Source organism: Pungitius pungitius, chromosome 4 (assembly GCF_949316345.1).
Source record: "Pungitius pungitius chromosome 4, fPunPun2.1, whole genome shotgun sequence".
Lineage (NCBI taxonomy): Eukaryota > Metazoa > Chordata > Actinopteri > Perciformes > Gasterosteidae > Pungitius > Pungitius pungitius.
In genome coordinates, this window is record NC_084903.1 from 22,339,781 (window position 1) to 22,364,947 (window position 25,167).

The 25,167-nt window shown below is 47.7% G+C and overlaps 1 protein-coding gene across 1 annotated transcript in view; it reads left to right on the plus strand.

Moving 5' to 3' along the window:
* LOC119197536 (protein kinase C-binding protein NELL1-like) overlaps positions 1-25,167 on the plus strand; it is a 133,617-nt gene that overhangs the window by 76,969 nt on the left and 31,481 nt on the right. The window contains exon 13 of the mRNA XM_037453942.2: positions 22,011-22,136. Within this exon, the coding sequence (XP_037309839.2) occupies positions 22,011-22,136 (126 nt within the window). The remainder of the gene's footprint in view (positions 1-22,010; positions 22,137-25,167) is intronic.

Here is a 25,167-nt window from a genome sequence, read left to right on the forward strand (position 1 = left end):
TTAAGGAGCTAATACATATATACAGATACATGAATTTATTTATAATTGAATGGGACACAATTGACATCTGTGTGTCAGTCATTTGTATACGTATATCTATATATTTATATTTATATATACCGTCCTGTTCCTCATCAAGAAGTTTGGAGGGTGGTTGGGAGAACGCAGCATATCCCAGCATGCACTGGGCAGAAGAAAGCGATCAAACTCTTTGAACCATTAACGGCTGTGTGAGAACACCCTGCGGTATTGGAAATGAATCCCTGTATTTTTAAAATGCAGTGAATGGATGGATATCTACACTCCAGCAGAGACATCCCGGGTTGTCTCACCTTCCTGGAAATAATTAATCTCCCGTGAAATGGAAAGTAAAGTTTGCCTTCGCTTTATGGACTGAGGTGTGAGATGTAGCGCGGCGGCACAATTGCTCCCAATTTAACGTTCGGCGGGAAACCAAACAACGCGTGCGGTTGTGATTGGCAGCGGGTTAAACGGTCCATTATCAGCAGTCACAGGATATGTAATCACAGAGGGAACCAGCCCCCCCCCCCCCCCCCCCCCCCCTCCCTTCGCTCTGTCCGCTAAGCCCCTTGTGAAGGGATGCTATCGCGCTCTCCCATCACGGGCCCACGCGGCGCCCTAGCTGTCACTGGGCCGTCCGACGCGCCCGCTCACCCTGGCGTTTTCCTCTTTTCGTGCATCGGCTTCTCACTCGCTCTTATTTTTTCGGTGTTGTTGAAGGGGAAATACCTTCTGGAGGCTCGGGTTCATGCACCGGGGGTCGATGTGTGCGTCCTGGCTCTGGCTCAGATTGTGAGAAGCTCTGCTTATACGTGATTCATCATCATAATCACATCACCTCTTCAACCTTTAGCTGCCGTTTCCTGCTAAATAATGCAGCTGTTGCACCTGACCCGTGGTCCGTCTCAAAATATTCCATCATGGTCCCGATGCTCACTACTGGGGCCATTTTTTTTCTAGTCAATTGTTTAAAAGGGGTCACATTTAGAAAAGGGCTGTTTTTCAATGCCGTCCTTGCAGCAAGCCGCTCTCGTTAAAGCTTTGATGTTTGAGTGAATGAGGCTTGTGTCTCCAAGCTGCCCATTGGTCAGCCGCGTGGGCAGGAGCTCTCGCTCTGATAAAAGCAGGTGTGATCAGACGGCTGCTGAGTGACCATCCCCACTGAAGACCAGAGACGGCGGCGTTGGCCACTGCGAGGAGGCTCCCAATCGCTTTAATAGCCCCGGTCCCTCGGCGTGGGCGAGATGAAAGGAGGAGGAGCCCAAAGCATGCGGCAAATGTTCATCACGTGAGGCGATTCAGCAAAGGGTTTTGTTGGCTTTCATCGCACTCAATTTGTGACAAAGTTGTTAACGCGGGTAAAGGACCAGTTCACCTTGTAAAAGTAAAAAAACCGCAGAGAGAGATTCACTCATGGAAAAAGGGGTCCCTGATGACATCAATGCGGTGATTAAAGTTGAGTTCATAAGATGTTCTATGATACAAAATCTTAAAGGAATTAAGCCACTGCCGGGAAAAAAAGCAGCCTCTGCCTTTGTTTACAGCCTCTGTCACAAACTGGTCATGCATTATTCAGCCTGTCGCAGCCGGGATTTCAAATTCAGACAAGTTTAAGGTCCCGTTTCACTGGCGCCGTGTCCCAAGTTACCGCAAGTGGGCCTCATTGTTTATTCATACTTAAAATCGCTGGCAATCCCGGTGTCCTCCGGGCCAGGAGAAAGAAGTGGACGCTAGTCTTAGTCAACGTGGGTCGAGTGTTTCACCAAAGGTTAACCCAATAATGGTATTAAGGGTTAAACAATGCTTCCTGCTGCAAAGAAAGTCCTTTGAGTGGTGGTCTGAATCATGCATGTTGTGGAAGTCTCCCCGTGTGCTGCTCTTTGAAGCCTGTTGACCCGTGTGTGTGTGTGTGTGTGTGTGTGTGTGTGTGTGTGTGTGTGTGTGTGTGTGTGTGCGCGCACGCCTGTCAGAGAGGTTGATGATTGAACACAATTGTCACCTGTCATCTTTGGGGAGTCCCGTGGGGGGTCTGAGCTGTGGATGGAATCTCTGTTCATGTTTAATAGAGTGGTTGAATGATTCTGGCCGTCCAGCTTCTCGGGGGGGAGGGGGTGAAAATCCTTTTCGTTTTATAAAGGTCATGTGACTTGGATGAAACGCTCCAGATTGAGTCGGCAGTGTTGAAGATTGTGCCGGGGAGAGATTCATTTGATTAAAACGTTCATACGGGTGAGCATGAACATGTTGGATGAGACAAACCATTCTGGTTCAGAACATCCAATCCAATGTGATAATGTCCTCTGGTCCTACTTCTTCATATCAATGAGAGATGAGGCTAATGAATACTGTACATGAGGTATTTACTAGTGTACCAGGAGACCTTTGTGTTGTGTCAGGGGAACATTGAGGTTATCAGTATCATTATTCAAAATTAAATCAACGTTGGCAAAATGTAACTGAAGCACTCCATGGAAGACCCGCCAAGTGTGAAGTGAAGATCGGACGGACGAGAGCGTCTTCAGACCAGCAAAGAACACTCGGCCACACAGACGGAGATTCCTCGCTGCATATAAAAGGAATCCTTTGTGGTCGGGCCAATCGGGACCAGAGGGAATTAGAGCATGTGGGAGTTAGACTTTGAAGAGAGCCGGGTTGGATTCTGTATTACGGGTTGGCCATTAGCAGGTGCCATAGCAACCAGCAAATCTTCATGGGTTTCTATGAGGCCACATTTATATTCCATCATTAATGTAAAAATTCAAAAGGTGCTAAAAGCGAAATTGACAGCGTTTCTTCCGCCTTTAAACGGCTCCCCGCATGGCATCGGCGTAACGGAACTAACAGAGACTGCTGTCAAGGGGCAGCGGGAATATGGAGGTCCATTCTTCTGCGATGACGCCACTGGCTGGCGAGACACTATAACAATGAGAGCAAGGCGGGACATCCTGCTGTGAGCCAGTGGGGCTACGCGATGCTTAATCGTTGCACCCGAATTCACCCAACAGATTGGTTTTAGAACCTCAAAGCGAATGGAGGGACAGGTGGACTGGGATTGTTGCCCTCTTCTTTTTTCGACCACTGTGTAAACACCTGACAGGAAGCGGTCCACCTGGACCTAAGGAATGAGGCGCCCAAAGAGCTGTTCTTCAGCACCCCTTCACATCCTCTCCTCCCCCCCACCCCCCAACCCCCCTCCCTGCACAGCGCACGGCCGATGTTTACTGAGATGAATGAATGATTCAGACCACTGCAGCAGAGTGTGCAGCAGCCGGCGCCCTCTGAGCCCTCGCCGCCGGCCCGCCTCCCTGCGCCTTCCGTCGGATTCCCCCCATTCGCTACTCACCTAAAGCGAGGAGGCCGTCGCGCCTCCTCCTCTGATCCCGCTGTGCCTCCCCCGTCCTGTCCTGACGCCTACCAGCCCCGTCCTGTTATTAACAAGGTAACTCATTTAGCGTTTAATTATTTAGGTGTTTATACTGTTTCGGCCCTGCTGCATCACTAATTGACGTTCCGGGGATACATGGAAGTTTTATTTGGATCATTATCGGTTCTCGCTGTTTCACTTTTCACTACGTTAGGGACAAACCAAGAGAAGTTGTTGCTCTTTTGTCTGCTGGAGAGCCCGATTACTTGGCCACGTGCTACTTTAGCTTGTTCAAGGTCATGAGCACAGTAAATACAAAAGACGCACAATGAATTCAAATCTCATTCCTCCCCTCTCGTCCCAGGAGCGGATGGATGCTTGACGGATCCCCTGGTTTGCATGTTTGTTTTGTCGGGTGGAGCCATTTGAACCTCACCTGCTGCGCGCGAGCGTTCTCACGTCGCCGCCGAACACCTCACCGAACACCTCGCTGAAAATATCGAGTGTGAGAAGCCGGCGGCGAAGTAGGGCGAGAGTGTTGGTTTCACATCTCTCCACGACGCTGGTTTGACAGCATGAGCTCAAGAGCTCCCCGCCTCTGATTGGCTGTGTTTCTAGCTGCTTGCTGGTTGGTTCAGGTGCATGACCATGTGTCAGGGTGAACCCTCAAATGCGGCTTTTTGATTTAACTGTAAATGTGGCATTTAAGTTACACCGAAACCAGCCATACATTAAATTACACATTCTGACTGGATGACATATAGCCAGCGGGGGGGTCATCAGAGGAATCGTAAGAAAAGCAACATCTCATTTCATGCCTTGATTTGATTGCTGACCATAATCTTTTCTTTTTTGTACGAGCATGAAAGCGTTCAGTTTCCTTCTACCCCATCGGTTTTGTAAAAATGTAAAAATGTCACCTCGCAGTGGGAGCGAGAGAGCGATAGAGACGCTGCCCGTCCCCCCCCCCCTCCCCCTCGCAGACACGCAGCTCATTTAAATGTCCAGGCCCACTCCTTTTCTTATTTCCCTACGTCCTCCAGGCCCAAATGGAGATTCAAACTCAAGCGAGAACCTGGCGGCGCTCAGTCGCACCGAGAAGCTTCCCCCCTCGACACGCCGATGTAGCTGATGACGCCTTGAGCCTTTCAAGCCTTCAAGGTTTTACCTACACAAAGAGAGGCGACTTTTACATGCGGATGACCTTCTGGTGACCTTTTTCTTTCTTTCATACGTCCTCGGGCAATGTGGATGACATGTCAGGTGGTTCTGAGGGACACAAGTAGCTTTTCACAGGTAAAGCTACACGTGCCCCCAAAACGGACGAGGAGACAGCGAGGCCTAAAAAAAAAAAAAAAAAAAAACCCGGCTCGTTATGTTTGGTTTCTCCAGGAACTCCCAATTTAATTACTGCAACCCAGAACATCTTTACGACCTTTAATTATGAAGATGTTTTGATTACTGTAAGACGACAGCGGAGAAGACACCAATAATAATTTACCGGGATTATTGTGATGGGTTTGTTGTATACTGATTGGTGCTTAGAGTAAGTATGTCTGGGCTTCACCGGGCACATTGTTGGCAGCAAAAGAAGCACATTGGTGAGCAGAGAGCGTTGAGTCAATGGTCTTTAAATAGCGGTAATCACTAATGTTACTCACATGGAGCCATTTTACAAAGCTGCTTGAGCTTTTCCTACATCGTCGCTTACACCTGAGAAATGTCCGACGGTGATAATGAGGTAGGAAGTACTTTCTGTATGAAACACTCGAGGTTGTATTGCGCACTATTCTCCTGTTGCAGTGAAATACCAATCGCTCCCGTGGAAACTCTGGTTTCACATCCCTTTCGTAACGAGTGGCCATCTTTCTCTTGTGAGGCACGTACTGCAGTTTCTGTTTTGTACGATTCTGACGTTGGGTCCGTCGATAAAGGTGAGCTGAGCCACATATTTCACATGCATTTCCAGGCTAAAACGCTGTCCTGGAAGTGGAGGATAATCAGTACCAGCACTATTTGTCGTTTTCTGTAAACTGGAAGTTGTGAGGGATGTGAGTGGCACACTGCAGCGGTGCCCCAGGCGCAGCCAGGGGACGGCATACATTTATCTTTGCCCCCCCACCCCCCCCCCCCCCATACGTGCATGTCATTGTCTTCAGTTAAAAGAAGGAACAAATGTGGTCTGTCCTTGTTATTCATGCATCACATCACAGCGTTTGTTTGCTCTCTCCCTTTAGTTTTTGGTTCTGTTCTGTTGTTCCCTCTACAGACTGCGTGCTGTTACCTCCGTGTCATTATCCTCGCAACGACAACGTGAAGTTACAGTTGTTGGCTGAGGTTGTTGTTGTTGTTGTTTTGGCCGGGCAGAAGGCTGCAGGTAAAAGCAGAAGCAACGTCTTTGAAAGGAGTTTGTCTTTGATCCTCTTGGATGTTCTGGTGCTCTGACTCGCTCGGAGGGCTCGACGTGGGACGGGTGCCAGTTTCGTGACCCACTAACGGCATGCGGAATCATCATCCGCGGGAAGGATACAGATGGTGGAGGGGAACCCTCTCTGTTCGGCTGAGGGGGGGCACACGCTGCTATTTCAATTAGCGACTTTTATCAGTGAGCTACATGACAAATGTTCACCTGCACCTGATTGTATGAAGTTAATGATAAAAATTACGTGATTGAGGTCAAAGTCCCCGCTTCCCTCTCACAGCGCTCTGAGCGGTGGCGACCCAAACAACTACGACCCGACTGATTGGCCCCCCGAATATTTCCAGTAAAATCAGCAAAGCCAATTGGATCACAGAAGGACACCAGCGGTCTTCATCTTCGCTGCATTTAGCGTTTGAGCATTTTCACGCGACGCAGTGACAAAGGAGCCAAACAGACGTCCAAACGCCGTCGTGTCCGCGGTGCTTGGCAGGACGTGTTGACAAGTCCGTCCCCCCCACCCCTGCATAATGGGCCGTTAAGAGGGTTAAGGTAATTTCCTGTATTTCTGTGGGAGGCGGCTGTGACGGCACACGGCCCCTTTTATGAAATTCCTATTAATGTAATCGGAGTTTAGCAGCTTGTTTACTCCACTGCTCTTCTGTGGGAAGGATGCGCGGCTCTGAGAGGCAGCGGGGAGTTAAAACGAGACCCCGGACACGGTGGTGACTGGTGGGGGGGGGGGGGGCTTTGAGGGAGGATGGAGAGATTGATGAGATTGCGTAACCTCGAGAGGAGAGGAGTCGAGGGCGGTGCGGTCTAAAGGTGGCGGCATCCATTAGAGTCAGTCGGCGGGAGGCTGCCGTCGGAGCGTTTCATCTGGAAACAATGGAGCTGCTCCAAATGAGGAACCCTCTGTGATCAATAATGTGTCTGCTTGGCTTGGGCCTCGCAGGGGAGGGCTCCCCCTCAACTGGGAGGTGGATATTCCCCTGAGATATTGCAACCAAAAAAAACCCTGTTCTATTATGGTAAGAGACACGCTCACTAAATGTAGAGGCTGGACCCGTTTCAGGGAAAAGACCTGAAAGGGTTAGTACGCTAAAGCTAAAGCTATGGGTTAGTAAGTTAGAGGAGATGAGATAAAATTAGAAATAAAAATAAAGTGCACCAGCTAAACAAAGTTACGAGTGACAAGTGAAAGTGACAAAGTTTATATTTGTTAAATAAATAAGCCCTGCTAATTAGTGTGTTTTTTTATTAACATCAAATGGGAAGATTGTAACTTTTGGATTGAAATGACATCAAGTTCACAAACTTTCCCTCCCGTGATTTGCAAAGTGCAATCAAACTTCCATCTTTTATTGACACATCTGGGGTTTACTTGGATTACCTCGGATTGCTGGGTCTGTCTTCAGACATAAACCACTGCATGCCGGTCACCTCGTTTCCGCCTAGCGGGTCCCCAGAGACTTTCCCTCCCGTCCTCCGAGGCCTCGCTAGGTTTGTGTTGTACATCACTTAAAGAATGGGTGTTCGCATGTGAGCCTTATCGTGATATCTGACCCGGGGCTTTCTTCTGCAGGAGAGACTCTGCAGAAGGTTTTATTCTCCCGACGCCAGGAGGAAGAGGGATTTAACTCAGGAACTGTACTATTTCTTTTTACTCGTACTCTGCTCCAGTCTGTTCGGTCGCACACACACACACACACACACACACAATGCACGACGCTCATCCCTCGTCTTCATCCACGTGGGTCGCGTGATGTCTGCAGCGGGTTCCCGGGGCCCTTCCCTCCCCTCCCCCCCTCCCCTCCCCCTCTCTCTCCCCCCTGACCGCGTGCCTTTCTCAGTTGCTCTATAAGATATTTATAAGCATTTTGATAGTTTTCTTCCACTCCCCTGTCATCCGAGGTGAACGCCGTCGTGTCGGATCAGTCCAGCGGGCCGCGGCGTCCCCTCTGACGCTGTTTGGAGCCACGCGGGGTTCGCTCTGAATTAATAACGGGACTCGTGGCGATTAAACCCAAAGCCTCTCGCATAGCCTCCCTGTGGCCGTAGCTGGGCGTGGGATGGGAACAGCGAGGCACTAATTGGTTCCTCGGCAGCTGTAGCTGAAACCCTGTGCGCACCGCGAAGGATAAATAAACACAAACATGAATGAATTAATAAATACATTTGAAACAACAAAATAACATGTTGGAGATGTGGCTTGAAACTACAGAAATGGGTGCTGTAGTACACGTAATAACCCATTATGTAAGAGGGATGACAGTGTGATGAGATTATACCTCATCCTTTTTGGGGGATAATGACTGAGTATATAATGTATATTTAATGGAACCATGTGAGAGTTGCTATTCTTCTAGCTGTAGCCTTTACACTATTGAAGCAGTGAAGCAAATCTAAAGGGTTTTAATTTATATGCACTCACATCTATTTAATAAGGGTTCAATGCAAACCTCAGAATCCCATCTGTCAACTGTTTTAACTTCACAAGAACTTTCATCAAAGCAGCTGAACTCCAGCTGGGCGAAAACTTTAAGATCACCGACCAAGCATTTCCACCTAAATATTTTTATTTTGTATTGTTAATGAGAATAGAGTGTATATATTCAGCCATTGGCCATTTTACTGTGAAAAGGGGAATATAATCCATCAGTTTGCAATTTAAGTAATCAGTTATTATTATTAAAAAGCTTTTCAAACATGCAATCCGTAACGAGAACATCTGGGTGAAAGGAAAGTTGTGCGTGAAAATGAACCCTCAGCTGCTGAGGAGATAGTGTAAGAAACAAATTTAAGAAAGAAAAAGGAAAAAATCCCAATATGTTGCTTGGAACTGTCATGGAAAGTTAAAATAAAGGTCAAAATGTTAGATATTATGTTAATTATATTTATATTTATTATGTTAAATATTAGGTTGAGGAATGTACTGAAAAATGGCCAAATATGTTATGTCGAAAAAATATTACGGGAAAAAATAGTCCGAAAATATAAGAACAAAAAAGGTTTTGGGGAAACAATTTCTTGGGAAAAAAAGTTGAAAAATATTACGAAAAATATCTTTGTGAATCTCAATAAGATGATGGCTGAATTCTCTGTAACGCGTTACGAGCCTTACAGAAATGATGGTGGCCAGCTACCTCGCAAAATTATTCATTTTCATTGATAGACTTAACGTGACACATGTATTTTTAGTTGTAATGCAGTCCCTCTAGACTACAGTGAGAGACGCATCACATCCTTTTGGAAAAGGCCAAAGAAAGAAGGAAAAAGCACCTTGATGAGACGTCTGAAGGGGAGATGAGGGAAACCTGCATTAGGGGGCAGTTCTCATCAAATGATGGACTCCGTGATGCACTTCTTACTTTTTGACTAGACGCAGATTGAAAACATCACAGCTTTTCTCATTTCTGAATGTGAACCAGCAGTCTGCTGAAAATAAACGACATAACAATAAAATCCCACGCTGCAAGTTTGTAAAGATGTCAACACTTTGCACTTCAGTTTCATCAAGCAACTGTTCATGTACCAACACAACTGCATGTTGTGAACCCTCTGCTTTTCTCCATTTTCCTGTGACTGTCACACACAGACACAAACACACACACACACACACACACACACACACAGAGCTGGTGAAGATAGAAAATGGGTTTTGCCGGTGACAATAAGAGATGAATGGAGATGTGCTCAGAGTAAATGAGGTGATTTCCATGATGAAATAGAGCGATAAAAAGGAAGAGGAAAAATCCTCTCTGTCTCTCTCAGGCCCTCCTCCGCTTTGTTGGAAGCCCATTCATCATGACATCATAGTGATGGAGAACACACACACACACACACACACACGAGAGAGAGACAAAGAGGAAAGCAGGTTGAAGTTCTGCCCGGTGTTGTTGAAGTCAAGTGGGTGGTGTCCCTCTGGAGTGTTGATCACCCTCAGGGGGGAGACCTCTGATCTGCTGAGGATTGAAAGTAAGCCAGCGAGGAGCGACGTAGTGGGCGAAGTAGTCGGAAGCAAGAGGCAAAGCCGGCGGTGCTGTCTGAAGGTCATCTTTTCCCCATGCGGGAGAGCGGGGGGCGGGAGGCCGGAGAGCTCCGGGCTCGGTGGGCGGAGCGGGGGCCACGGGTTTTCCTCGATGGCTGCTGGCCGGGTCGGTAGATAGTCGCTGTCCGACGGGTTTGAAAGATGTTCGACCTCACAGAGTCATAAATTACACAACGTCAGACCAAAACATCGGGTCAAACCAAATGAGCAACTTCTAGGCGCCCCCTTCTCTCTGTAATGGATCTTTTTAGCACCGCTAGGCTAAGCTAAGCTAGCTGCTAGGCTACTTCAAAGCGAGCAACACTCCATAATGTGTGGACCGCAGATCCTACGAGGCATGAGCCGCCGCCGCCCGGCACAGGGACACGCTGTTAGTTGTGTAAGACATATGTGTCCCCCCCCCCCCCCCCCCCCCCCCCCATGTCGTCGCTTCTCGAGCCTGTGGCTGGTTATTTCTCTACCATCAGCGCATCGATGGGTTCGGGGTATCGCAGAGGCCCCGGTGCTCGAGGGGGGAGCCTGGAGACGTCGGGCCGTTTAAATTGCCGGTGGTTGTTTCCTGCCGAGCGACGCTGGCATGTGGTTAGCGGCGTTTGGCAGGTTTGTGGAGATGGATGTCACACAGCTGTCGCGCTCTTCCTCTGATCGAGCACGACTCGGTGAAGAGACGCTGGCGTCGTGTGGACGTTTTTTTATTTCTTAAAGAATTTCAACAGCTTGTGTTTTACCTGCGGGGTATTTGCCCGCATTGATGTGATTTTCTCTTTCATGATGTGGTCCTTGTCCCCCACATCACTAAACATCTTGTTCAGTTGACATTAGATTGTAAGAAAACTTGAAATTTGTTTTTTAGATGCCACAGATTAGGGCTTAAAGAGGAAATGGCAATAGGGCGGGGGGGGGTTTAAATCACACATTTACTACTTTGACAAAACTACTGCGGCATAACGACATCGTTGACAAGCAGTTGAGTTACTTTTCACTGTCTAATGTCTCCCATAAATCTCCTTTTTGTTCTCCATGACTTGTTGCCCATGACATGTAACGTGTCCCGAGCCGGTGCTGCAGTGGACGTGACTCTTTGTTTCAAAGACGAGAGTCAAGAGTGGACGCCCCCCCCCCCCCCCCCCCCCCCCCCCCCCCCCTCCGTGAATACTGGAGGTGAAAGAGATGAACAACAACAGCGGGACGATGACACTTTAAGTTAATCACTGCATTTTAGGGATCAGAGACTCCTGGAAAAGGTCATTCTGCTGCTGCTCCTCGGGTCCTCTCTCACTCCCCCCCCCTCTCTCTCGTCTGTGTCTTCCTGCGTCCCCTTCACGCTGCCCTCCCCTCCCCCCCGCTGTCCACACACCGACGGCACTTCCTTCCCTTAATATTAAAAGAGACTTGTCAAGTCCTATCATTAATCTCTGTCTGCCCCCCTGAGCTCGGTGCCCTTGTGGAAAGGTCTTTGAATACACAGTCTTGTGCACACGCACACACACGCACACACCCCCCCCCCCCCACCCCCTCTCTCTCTCTTGCTCTCAGGTAAAATCCTACAGTGTACAACTTGTGGAACATAAAAAAAAGATTAGGGAAAAAGCTGACCTGGTGTCTGCTGCTCGGCTGAGTGCCCCCACCCCCCCCCCCCCGGCACAGAGACCAGCCCCTCCCATCGGGGGGCGACAAGAGTTCAGCGGTGGGGCGGAGGACAGAGGACAGCGAGAGGACAGGCGCAGCTGAAATAAGGAGTTTACAGGACAGAAGAAGGGAGGACGGTGTTCACACGTTTTAATAATAATAGTAATAACACTTTTAATACAATAATACAGTAGTCTATTCAAAATGAATTATTATTGAAATATCCTTTATGAATAGTTAATTCAACTTTAATGGACAAACTAACTATAGAATGGTAATTATTGATGTATTAGTAATGCAAATGTACATCTTATATAATAGACAACAAAAGAAGTTCTGAAAATATATTTGACGACCCGAACAAAATGTCCTGCGTCCCACATGAGGGTCCCGGGCCGGTCTTTGGGAATGATTGTGCTATTATGTGGACCACGGGGGGGGGGGGGTCAGCTATGATTTGGGCTGGACGATGGACGTGACGGGGATCCACTTTGCAACCTTGGAGACGACCCGTGACGCTCCGTGTCCTCAAAATGTCCCCCCCCCACCCCTCCACCTCCCGGGTTTGTCCTCATTTCACAACCTCTGGGCCTACGCCGGCGTATTGGACGCCGCTGCCGATCGGGAGGCAAATCGGTTTTTTCCGGAGCGCCTCCAAGCCGCCGCCGTCCCCGGCGCGTTTAAACTGCACTTGGTATTTAAGCGCCGGCGCAGATCACATTACAAGTGGCTCTTCCTTCTGTTCGGTGCTGGCGGCGTGTTCCATTATGCGCTCCTCCATTTCCCAAGCTGCCCTTCAGACTGCGTTGAATGTCAGCTGCTGGGGGGCATCGAGATTCTTTATCAATTATAACAGCCGAGGCGGCAAAAAGTGAATCAGGAGACGATAGCATCAGCGCGAGGGAGTGGAGGAGGGGGGGCTCAGTGCAGGTGGATGGAGCCGGAGGGGAAGGAGGATACCAGAGATTAATTAGAGATGTTAGAAGAAAGGGGAGGCTGAGAGTAGTCTCCCAGTCGCGCTGCTCGTGTGTTCGATGTTTTGTCGGCAAAATGGTGAACCCGCTGCTCACGGAGCTGCTCACGACGCGGCAGCTCCGTGAGCAGCGGGTTCACATCCTTTCAGTCAGTGAAGCCTCACAGGCGCCGAAGCACCACGGAGAGTGCACCTTCAGCAGAATCTTTTTTTTTTTTTTTTTTTTTTTTTTTCACGTGGGCTTTTTTTGTTGAAAAAAGGAACAATTTCCAACCGCCGCTCTATTTTGTCGCGCCAGCCACCAATTTCTTGCAACAGAGGCAATCTGCTATGTGGCTCTCTTCAAAGGCACCCGACCGCATTCATAAAAGCAGAAAACGGAAGCATACAAACAACCCCATTTAAAGGAAATTTTGACTTCGATTTTCTTTTTTTTAAACGTTTTTCCAAACCTTCACTCTTTCAAAGTCAAACCTTTGGCAATGACTGTCCACCACCTGGGCTAAGACTCGGCCTGGTGTCTCCATGCTCTATAGGACAGGTGGTTCTGTGTGTTTGTATTGATTCATTTCTTCACCAGTCACAAACAGATTTTTACACACAGAAAACAAATTGTCCACATACACAAAGGAGAAACAGGGTCTATACACTTTTCAGTGGGCCATTTTCTGAACAATGGACCTGGCCGCAAAGGAGTTTTGTTACAATGCAGCGTGTTTCTTTTTTTTTTCAAAGGCTCCAGAACACCTTCAAATGTAATCCTTTTGAAAACGTAGCGCCCAAAGAGAAATCTATAGAAAGCCAAATTAATTCCAGTCACATGTAATGCAGAGTACCATATAGGACGCATGGAATACCGTGAGATTAATTAAAATTAATCTGCTTTTATCTGAAAAAAAAAACAAAAAAAGCCCACTGTGTAAAACATAATAATCCTTCACGATGGACTGAGCTCTTTGATGCGTCTCCCTGCATCTGTCGCACAACATGTTGTTCACACACACGGGTCGTCACTTCCCTTGACTAATTATGATGCATGCTTCGCTGTGTGGTTGTGCGAGTGGGCCGTCTCGCAGCTGGCGGAGCAGACGACGTGTGGGTGTTGTCAGAAACAGATGTTGCCCCGCCCCCCCTCTTCCTAAGGTAGTTGTCGACGTCTTAAAGAGAAGACCTGCGATGTGGACGTGTGTCTTATCTGCGTATGTATGTAAGTCCTGTGATCTGTGACTTTGATTGAAGTCGACGCGAGTTTTGACGAGACATCGCAAAAAGTGTAGCTTTGACCAGGAAGGTGACCGTCCTTCAACAAACTATAAATGTGTGACCTACCAAGCATAGATCTGAACACTGTTCAAAAGCTGCCTAGATGTCGAGGTCAACATTGGGACAAATTTAGTAGCCAACAAAACGCACAGAGGTCAATAGCACTAGATGAAGATTGACCACTTTAACATGATGCCTTTCGTCACGTCACAAACATCTCCACGTGACCAAAGGGGGCGGGTCTCTATGCTGCCGACGCCCTCCTCAGAGGGGGAGGGGGGGCAGGAGCTGTGTGTGTGTGTGTGTGTGTGTGTGTGTGTGTGTGTGTGTGTGAGAAAGCTGCTTCTTCTCGCCTCCTCGTCAGCTGCTTCGCCGTCACTTCGCTGTCAGTTCCCTGCCTCCCTCCCCCCCCCCCCCCCCCCCTCCCGCTGAGCCCCCCCACCGCTGCCACGTCTAGCTTTCAGGATAAACGGGGCACGGCAGCAGCGGGACACGTTCGAATATTTACACACGTAATTAAGATGTGGTGTCTCAAGAAAAAAGAAAAAAATCCTCAGGCTTGGATTAGTTTTTTGTTGTTGCTTTTAGCAAAACCTGAAGTAAGTAATAATAAGATGCATGGTGTTAATTAATGAGGTTTTTTAAATGAATTAGTATGAATATTTTGAAAAGGGATTTTATCAGATTCTACTTCTTCCTGCAAATAATGAGGTGAGAAATGAAAATAATAACAAAGCGACAAAATAACAAAATCTTCTGAACAGCTGACTTGACTTTTTAGAAGGAGCTAAAGTGTGAAGCGACGGGTTCACAAAGTGTCAAAGCTGCGTTTTCCCCACGAGAATCACATTTTAGTAGCTTTGCTGTTTTTTTCTCAGACGTGAACTGAAAATGTCTTTATATTTTCTCACTATCAAGCCTAGTGCACATAAAACACATACACTATTGTAGAATAGTTAGAATAGCTGTAGAAACGGTCCACTGTGTTCACTCATAGACGCTTAATATCAGTTCATCAGTTCTATTCTCATTATTCATTTAATTATTTTCTGTTGTCACACTTTCTGGGGGTTTTGAACCATTGGTATTGATTGATTTTCATCTCATGTGGATGTAGCACGGGTAGTAGAAAGTTTCCCTTCCAGCGTCCAGCACACGGCGTTACTTTCCTAATTTATAATCCCTGAAGCAAAAAGTAGTCCTCGCGTTTTCCTCCCACACCTCAAACTGAATTAATCTCCACCGCCCCCCCCTCCAGATGGAAACTCAAAACAACAAATCAATATCAACCTAAAGCGTAATGTGATTTACACGTTTACACCTGGACTCGCACGCCGTCAGCAACGGAGAGCAGCTGCCTCGGGATGGGAATAATTATGAAGCTAATTAAGCGCTCCTACGCCGCATTGTCAAATATTTATACCCCAATATTGTCTCTCCTGTCAAATGATTACCACATGTCATCCACGGAGTCACAACAAGTGCAGTACTGTTACTTTGAGGTCTCGCAGGTACTTTTTTTTTTTTTTTTTTTTTGCACCTTCATCGCTCTGATTTCCTGCCTCTTTCAGTTCCTGTAAGTAATTGTTCCTTTTTCGGTTCTCAGGTTGTGTTCCCCGTGTCTACCATTGCGTGTCCGCTTTCTCTCTTTTCGTCCTCCTCCATCATTTTCCACCATCTGCAGCGAGTTTGAAAAATGCGGATCTACCCGAAAAACATGGCTGTAATTGGCTGGATAATAGCATCTCCTCGCCCAGCCCTCTATTGGTTTATTTCCCTATTAGCCGCACAAGCTATTACTAGGTGACTGATGGGACGTCAATTAGATCGTTCAGGTTGTTAGCTCCGAGGCATCGCAACTGGTTGCCTAGCAACTGGTTACTAATGGTTGAATATTGCCAATGATCTGATACAAGTTCTCATCCGAACATGCGTTATACACATGTACTATGTAGATCACCTTCCTGATAGGTGTGTGTGTGTGTGTGTGTGTCAGCAGCCTGACACAGTGAGAGCTAAATTCAACCATCTGCTGCTATGTCTGTCACACAGTCTTGGCATCAGGGTCAACCAAGGGCGTGTGTCCTTGTGGGTGTGGTGCAGCTCATGGAATAGCAATGCATGCTGGTTTTTCCTGGAGGGAGATGGGAGGTGGGGGGGGGGGGGCACAGTACAAAACCTGGGCAGTTTTTATTTTATTAGCATCTTGTGATTGTTTTGTCAAATCCGAGGAGATCCGTATTGTGTCTGTGTCTCCTGTGTCTCGGCTGGTCTCTGTTCTCGATGTGCACGGCCTCGTCACTAGCGTCACTAGCGTCACTAGCGTCACTAGCGTCACTAGCGTCACTAGCGTCACTAGCGCTGTGTGTTGGCGGGACCTGTCCTCACTCCCCACTCGACGAACCCTGGCTCTTGGTCAGTTTGCCTTCAGCGTCCCTTATGACAACGTCGGAGCTCAATCGGCTCCACTTCAGAATCCTTCTCGGCGCCAACGGTCGGAGCCACTGGCAGAGTATGAAGAGAGGGGAAGTCCACGGAGGGAGGGGGCTGCGGTGGGTGGTTGTTGACTTTCACCTCTCCGGGGACAGTGCGTCCAGCCGTATGGTTCAAAGAGTGTTGGGTAGGGGAGGGAGCAGGTGTTGGTCCACAGCACAAGTTCAGCTTGGAAGATCCGGTAGGCACAGATTATTGGGAACACCCACAGTCTGTATCAGGGGAGCCCAATAGGTCGATAGCCCGAAAGGAGCCAATAGATCGCCTGCCGTTGGGGAAAAAAAGAAAAAAAACGTCAGAAAAACTAATGCTAACTAGCGGCAGAAGCCTGGCTTTACACATCTCAAGCCTTTGGTATGAACCTTACTCGGTCAGTTGGTAGATGCAATGGTTGTTTTGACCGATATACATGTGTATATATATATATACACACACTGATGACATCACATGTTGTGCTTATGTGATGTTATAGATTCACAGCTTTCGGGTAGTATAAACATCTGGGGGAAAAAAAAGGAAAGTGGCATTACATCATCCTCACCAGCAGTTAATGTCGGCTCGTGTACAGGTAGTATGTTTGGAATGCACCAAAAAAGAACCTATCACAGTTTGTGGCGTCCAAGGTAACTTGGTGCCTGGTTCGAGCGTAACATGTCATTCAGCTTCTTTGTGAGGGCTGGGTGTAAAGTTTCACATGGTTGAAAATGATTTAGACCCAGTGGGAACATTGGCTAATCAAAAAGGTTTATTTGGAAATCAAGCTTTGGTCCAAAGGGGGACTGCAGTGTTCCTGAAGACCAAGAAAAAAGAGACAAATGAATCATGAGCAACAACAGCGCTCATTCTATCAGCTTTTGTTACTTCCTGTGGCAGCGTCCCTGTTTACTTCTCAGCTTCTCACCCCTGTGTTCACACACAACAACATCTGCAACACCTCCCCGGAGCCGCTTCAAGCGTGGCCGCGGCACCGAACGCATTAACCCTCACAGCTACGACACACAACAAAAAATACATTTACATTTGACCCTGCTTGAGGAAAAAGCTACCCATTGACACACAGGAGCCACAGGTAGCCCTGATGCTGCACAAATGGGATTTGACGGCACCTTCAAAGTAGCAGTAGTACTTAAACTGTACTTTGTTTTGAAACTGCTTATTTGACGAAATTGTACTTTCTTGTTACTTGTTCTTCTGAGTTTGTATCGCTGTGGAAATGCACTTATTGTAAGTGGCTTTGGAGAAAAGTGTCGGCTAAATGACACGTGATGTAATGTAATGTCACAACGTGAGAAAAGGGCATTCTGGCTTCATGAAAGGCACATGGCGGTGGAGGAAAAGGTAGCCACCACGCCACGTCTTCAACAGGAAGACCTTCTGACGTTCCATTGTAAAACACCAGCGACCGCTCCGGTGGATTTTAACCCAACGATAAACATCTCCCCGCCTCGACGAAGGATTTCACTCGCAACAATGCGGACGCGCAGTAATCCGTTAAAAGACTGCGGCGCCTTCTTCGCCGCCCGATGTATGGGCTTGCTTCAGTTGGCCTGGAATGCTTTGCTAATCTCACACTCACTCACACACACGAAGCCCGTCATCCAGGTAAGCGGTTCCTCTCCGTCTGATAGGAGGACTCCTGTCAGAGTGTCTGTCAGCGGCGCCGCTCTGGGGATGGCAGCCCCTCGTTGGAGTGGCAGCTGCTTCCTTCTCTGCTTCTTTTTTCTCCGCGGCATTCTTCCTCTGCATGTTGATTGCTGTTGTCTTTTTTTTTGTGTGTTTGATTTGTTAACAGCACGGCTACACGAGTTCAGCCGCTTGAGGCCTTTGTGCGACCTTTTTTTGTGAATATGAAACCCCCGTCGCCCAGTAGGATTTAGTCCATAATGAACCGTATTTTAGTTTTGTACCCAGTCGGTAGGGAGAATGGGGCTGATTTTTAGGCTCACTTTCCTTCTACCCAGGTGAAAGTTGTCGAGTGAAGCGCCGTGTATGACGCTGAATTATCACAGCATGTGCTGTAATTGCCCGGATGATATTAATTTCAGGCCATTTTCCTGCATTCACTACAATGAAACTCCATTCACACAGGACTGAAAGGACTTTTGAAAGGTCTTTCATATCACGTCGCCGTCGCGTTTCACTGCGTTGGCTGTCGATCAAATAAAACCACTTCAAAGGTTTCTAAACCAATGTGCTCAAGCAGAACAACGCGGCGTCCCAGCAGAATCTAAAAAAAATGGAACTCCAAAAATGACACGATTTTAGCCTTTCGCTGCATTTGGACCAGAGAGACGGAGCTAATGTTTTTCCCTTTACCTCCTTTACCCCCCCCCCCCCCCCCCCCCCCCCCCCCGCTTGTACATATCTCATCCAACACTATTGAATACCACGTGCAGACGTTCGTTTTGTTATTTGATCACGTTGCTGTGACACACACACACACACACAGTCTTCTTATTTCTGATGGCAGTCGGTGACAGTTGATGCTCTGGCTGCAGTTTGCCCTGCGCTTCACGGCTGAAGTTGCACCGTTGGGGTTGTAAAAACTGTTATAATAAACTGTAAAATACTAAAAACTGTTAGTCTCACCAAATTTCATCACTGAACACTGTTTGTTTCTGGAATAACTCATGAGACAATGAGACAATCCCAAAATAGGGAGACAAAAAGCATTTGCATGCAGAGCTCCTCCTTCAGTGAGTTAATGTTGTCATTTCATATATTATCATATCACCAACTAATAACTTGCATACAGACTAATCATTTTCTCCATTTTCGTCATAATAATCTCAGTGTTCTGGCTTATTTATTGTGTTTCACTAAAGTCAAATGAAACAAAAAGCTAAATTGCCTTTTAAACTAAAGGCATTAGAGAAAATAAATGAAGTAGTCTGTCACCATGGCCTGTGTGTGTGTGTGTGTGTGTGTGTTAGCACCAATTTCCATTGTGTGCAGCTGCTGAGTAAAACCAACTTCTGTGTGCACAAAGGGACGGACAGAGCGATCAAGAGAGCGGTCAAAGAAGAAGAAGGGAGCGCTGATTGCGAGGGGCAAATCAAATTGAAATTGCTCTGTTTTGTGTCTGCTAAGTGAGGGATGAGACATCAGCAGGGGCGATGACTTTCCAGACTCCGGTCGAGCCTTTTTTTTGAAAAGGGCTCCTTTTAAAAGGCTCTTCAATTCCACTCTTTAGTCTCTGTACGGTGGTCTGTTCTGGAGAAGCATCGTTTTAAACGTGTAGTGGATTAGTGAAGCCTTCTGCTTTATGTTCACAGACTAGAAGAAGGTAGAAGGTTGTGAAGGTCAATCATCTCAACCCCGACGCAGATGTTTGGTTGGTATAAAAGCACACATAAGAGGGCAACACAAAATGCTCCTCGCTGTGGTCATTTTCCGTAGACACATTTTTAAAAAGGTTTATCATATTATGGGATTCAAATCGTAACCACAATCCAAACAGTCAAACTCTCAAACCAACTTCCACAAGAGTCTGTTCACGACTGCTTGAAACCCCTCCACCGCCCTGCTGAGTGAGAGACGGGATGACAGCTGGAGATGACGTTCCCTTTGTGCGGCTGTTGAGTGGGAAAACGTTAAAGAAAAGTACGAATGCACAGACTCGCACGCGTATGCGTCCGTCTCTTTGCCGCAGTCGCAGCCTTCTGGAAGGAGAGAATCACTTCTAACCTGTTAAAGCCAGCAGAGATGTTTATCTGCTCATTTGGGTTCAGTCTCTCTCTCATTCTGAAGCAGCCGCCTCTTACGTTTGGCTTCAAACTGACCAACAAATGAGCTGCCCAAAGAGCCTGATCAATTGCAATGATTGAGGTCCAGGACCGAATGTGTGGGTAGACACACACACACGAACACACACTGCCACGCACACACCATCTGGGTTGATTAGAGTAAACTATATTAAGGAGTTTCTTCAGACTGGCACAACATTGCGATTGGAAGCTGTTTCCATTAACCTCTGCATAGTATGGCAGGATGCAGACCCTAGTTTGCACATGCACTACCTTGCACCATACACACACATACGCACACACACACACACACACACACACACACACACACACACTCACAAGCACAAAATCATATGAAGAGTCTTCTCTCTTTCCGCCTCAAAGCATCCAAAGATCCAGACACATTCTTTGTGTCTCCAACACACTAAAATACGCACGAGGGGACGAGCTACAACACTACAACAATGCACTGACACACACTCGTGCCACACGCATGCCTCACTCCCTCCTCGCATCCCTGACCTACATCACAGCATGAATAAAGCAGCAGTGATGAAGAAACTGAGCTCAGAGGTGGGAGGAGGAGGAGGAGGAGGAGGAGAAAGAGGTGGTGGGGGGGGGGCACACGTTAAGACACACCAACACACACAGTGTCACAGGACCCCGCCTTCGACGAGCGCTCTCCACTCTGAACCACCGGGGGCCACGTCTCACAGCAGAGGGTACGTAAACAAGGGGCACCCGGGGGCGAGGTGGCACCTCGGAAGGCGCCGCAGGTTGGATTCGGCTGGTGGTTCGCCGCCTGGAAGCAGTTCCCTATTTTTTTGATGTGGGCAGATCAATGGTTTTCCCGCTGAAGGCCAGCGAGGCTTTTGTTCGCCTGAATACTCGATGCGTCTCTCTTTGATTGTGCAATTCAACACTCCCACCGTCCGCTCTCCTCTGAGGGGGGAAAAAAAAAAGAAAACCTGCTGGGTGTTGCATGCAAGTCAATTACATACTTCATACAAATTTATTCTGTTGTAAGGGAGAAGTGTGAGCTCGAAAAAAACCTCAAAGCCGGAATGTATTTATCCAAAGAGAGGATATGGAAATACTCTCCTCACTCTCTCCTCCCCTTAAGTGTAGCATACAAAGTCCCTTAAGTGGTGGAAAGGCCCGTTAGCCTCAGGAAACGGGTTCTGTGCTGCTCACATCCACATAAATACTGTACACACACACACACACACACACATTTAGCCTCCTCTGCATAACACCTCCCTTGTGTGTTTGCGATCCCTTTTCATCAGCAGTCATCCAGCTCGGTTAATGCCCCCCCCCTCCCCCCCGTGAGCTGCGTGTTTCAATGCTCACACGATGCCTTTCAAGCTACATTAGAGAGAGGGAGAGGGAGAGAGAGACAATGAAGCGCGTTCGCCCGGACGTTGTGGACGCCAGGACCGTGAGCTCATGTCCGTCCCGTCCTCTTAATGTCGTACGTACCTCAAAACACCTGCAGTTAGTTGATTCAAACGCACCAAAGTTTACTGACCTCGCAGAACTATTTTCTTTGGCCTCCCACGGTCTGCTGCTCCTATTTCTTTAATATCCCACTAATTTCCTTTTCTCTCTCCTTGCTTCCCGTCTCTTAGTCATTCTGCGTCTTTTACGGGGCATTTTGGGTATTTTATTGGATTGTTGCTAGTGAAGTGTGCGACCGTAAACGAGCTTGAGTAAAGACATGCCTCAAAGATCCTCGGTTATGTGGAATGCATCCTAACCGCTCTTAAGGGGGGGGGGGGGCAGACATTCTTTGAAAAAGTAGTCTTGTCCATCCTCTGACGGATGAGGCAGGGCGGGTTTCGGATGGAGACGCCGCCTCGAGTGAGTAACCGTAAGCAACAAGGTGACACGCGGGGAGACCCGGCGTCTGAGCCCCATCTCGCTTTATTACTCGCATGAGGAATCGCTGCTCCCCCCCCCCCCCCCCCCCCCGTGTGTCTCTGCAGAGCCGTGCGCGGTTAGTTATTAATCCACTCTCTCTCTCTCTCTCTGCTCCGTTTGTCCCCCAGATATCGACGAGTGTGCGACCCAGATGCATTACTGCCAGTCCGACGCGGTGTGCGTCAACCTGCCCGGCAGCCATCGCTGCGACTGTCCGCCCGGCTTCATCCGAGTGGACGAATACTCCTGCACTGGTACGTCCCCATGCAACGCTCATCGCTGCCACGTCGTCGCGCTTTAAAGGAGGCCCGTTACCATAGTTACGCCATCAACACATCATGCAACATGTAAACACGATGCATTTTCATGCCGACAATCCTTTTCATGAAATCGCCAATATATTATTATTATTATTATTATCATATAGTCCTTTAAAGCTGGTCCCAAAAGTCTTAGTTCCATTGATTGGTCGAGCGTTGACTGATCACATGATCTCGTCCTGTGGGTGGTGGTCGGTCCTTTGCTGTGTGGTCTGAATGTTCTCCCCTGGCTCCCTTGTCGCTTGTCTTATGAACATCGGCGAGTGAGGGTACGCATTCGCCGCAGTTGGCGCTAAAAGTGCGATAAAACATTCATTTTTCTGATATCAAAGCATGTGATGAAATCATGCCGTGATAAAGGTTGCGAGAATCGGCGCGTGTGAGTATTGCCGCCATTCAGCGCGTATTTCCTGGTCGGCGCGGTGAATAGTCGAGGTCTGAAGTGTCCTGCTACAGCCACGGCCCTGAGCTCCTCCTGGCCGAGTGTCGGGCCAAAGTACGCAAACCAATTCACCAATTGGCTTACTTTCAAACAGCACGGTGCAGCTGCTGCGTGCAAAGTGTACCTGCGGCGACGCTTTTTCTGCGCGTGCTCGGCTGCGCGGCCACACGAGTGTTCTTTAATTAGCTCTCAGTTGGCAGCCACACGGGGACACGGATCCATAGACAATCAATCTATTTTTCCGGCTTGTAAACTGTCCCGGCTGCTGACTGGGAGCCCTGCTCTACATCTGCTGGGAGAGATAAATCCACCCCCCCCTTTTCAGCTTGTCCTTCAGCTTCTTCTTAAGGGGTTTCAGATTGTAACACGGAGGGAGGAGCCTGCTCTTCTTTTCTTTTTTTCCACATCGCTAACACGATTGCGCATTAGCTCCTGTAATTGGTGCGCTCTGCAGGAATCCGCTTTGTTATTCTCCATTGTGTCTGGATATCGCAGCGGTTTCTGGTGATGATATTGTTTTCCCCGCATTTAGAGCGGGACGCACACGCACAGACACACACACGCACAGACCCCGGCGGGAATCCAGTTTCTGATCTCTCCGTTTTCTTGATCCGTAAAGCCGCTAGCGAGGGGGGGGGGGGGGGGAGGAGGAGAGTTAAATCAGTATGACCGGCAGCTGCTGAGCTTTTATCATTAATACGCTCCCATCGAGAATGAAAGACACACTAATGCCCAGTTATCCATAGGTAGCGCCGTACGGTTCAGGCCAATACTGTGGTGGCCTGATGCTATTATAGCCCTTTGACACCCACCCACTTCTACAGAGTAGGAAGAAACATTACAATTAACTTAATAAATATAAAGGCAAAGAGCCAGAAAAATGACTGCGGGAGACATGTGTTGGATGACGATCACTGACTGCAGTGTTTGTCTCTGTTCCTGTCTTTTAGCTTCAGGTTTGTGTGTGAGGGGGGGGGGGGGGGAGTTAAAGTGTGTCTCCATGGACGTCTCTCCGCTCTTGGCTTTTGTCCCCCCCCCACAAATGCGCCTCACATGCCGCTGTGGGCGCCGCGCGGATCCGCGGTCGATATTACCAGCTGCGCGGCTCCTTCCTCGGAGGAGTGAAATGTCACCTGTTGCGGTGTTTTACACGACACGTTGCGTGTCGGCTTTAGCACCGGGCCTCATCGCTGCCGGGCCGGGGGGCCTGAACCGCTCCCTGTAACCAACGCGGGACGCTGCGCGGCTTTTGACGCCGATGCAAGCAGCCGAGCGCATAGATGTATATAAAGGCTAGATGTCTAGTGGTAGGGGCAGCTCGCTCACCCATAACATTGTGTTGGTAGTGGTACATGCAGTTTAAATTACCATAACTTAAACCCATAAACCCGAAAGGTTTGGTTTGTTATGAACATCAGACATTTTTTTGTATGGAAACCCATGATTATAATTATTATGTTTTAATATATATGTATATATATATATATTAGGGCCGGGACTTTAGCGCGTTAATTACGATTAATTAATTACAATGTGAATTAATTACACAAAAAATAACGCATTAAACATTTTTTACGCATTTTTACACTTATTTTTTGCACCGCGGAACGTTTCTCACTGGATGAGTTTCGGAGGACCGATTATACTGGAGCACCAAGTAGCGTTCATGACTTCAGACAACAACAAACCACAGTGAACATGAACGAAGAAGCTGACGAGACCGTGTCGGTTGGCCCCGTGAATGGGAAATCTTATTATAATAAACACACGGATGGAAGCGTCGATAAGAGCGTGGTTGTGTGCAAGCTGTGCAACAAGGAATTCACATCGAGCCTCAAGTATCACCTCAACGCTAAACAATTAGCAGCTAGCCTGGACGTTAGCCACACTCCGGGTACAAGGACCCACACCCAACCCACACTGCACCAGATGACTGGTTTAAGGACCAGGGTAACTAAGTCCACGTCTGAAAAAATAACCAATGTTCTGAATGTACTTGAAAGTATTGGTCTACTTAAAAAAAACATAGTTTATAGAAGGTCTACTTACCTATAGGCTACCTGAATTTCTGAAAGTACTATATTTCTAAATATGCTATTGCTACACTTGTCTGCTGGAATTGGTTGAACAAAAATAAAAATCCATGTGAAAAAAATTACTTCTCACTGTTCTCAGGTCAAATATTTATGCAATTAAAATGCGATTAATTTCGATTAATTAATTACAAAGCCTCTAATTAATTAGATTAATATTTTTAATCGAGTCCCAGCCCTAATATATATATACACAGTGTCATAAATACATCTCTCTGCCGGGTGGGAATTTCAACATGCAGCATTTCTTGACGTATATTTGTAAAGGGAAATCTTTTTTGGAAGACAACATAATTATTCATGGTATGTATGCAGTGTCATAACTGCATCTCCCACGGGTTGAAAATTGAGCAAGCTATGGTTATTTAAAAAGTACAACACAATGTTACGGGTGAGCGGCCCTTACCAAGATGGCCGCCATGTGCGGACA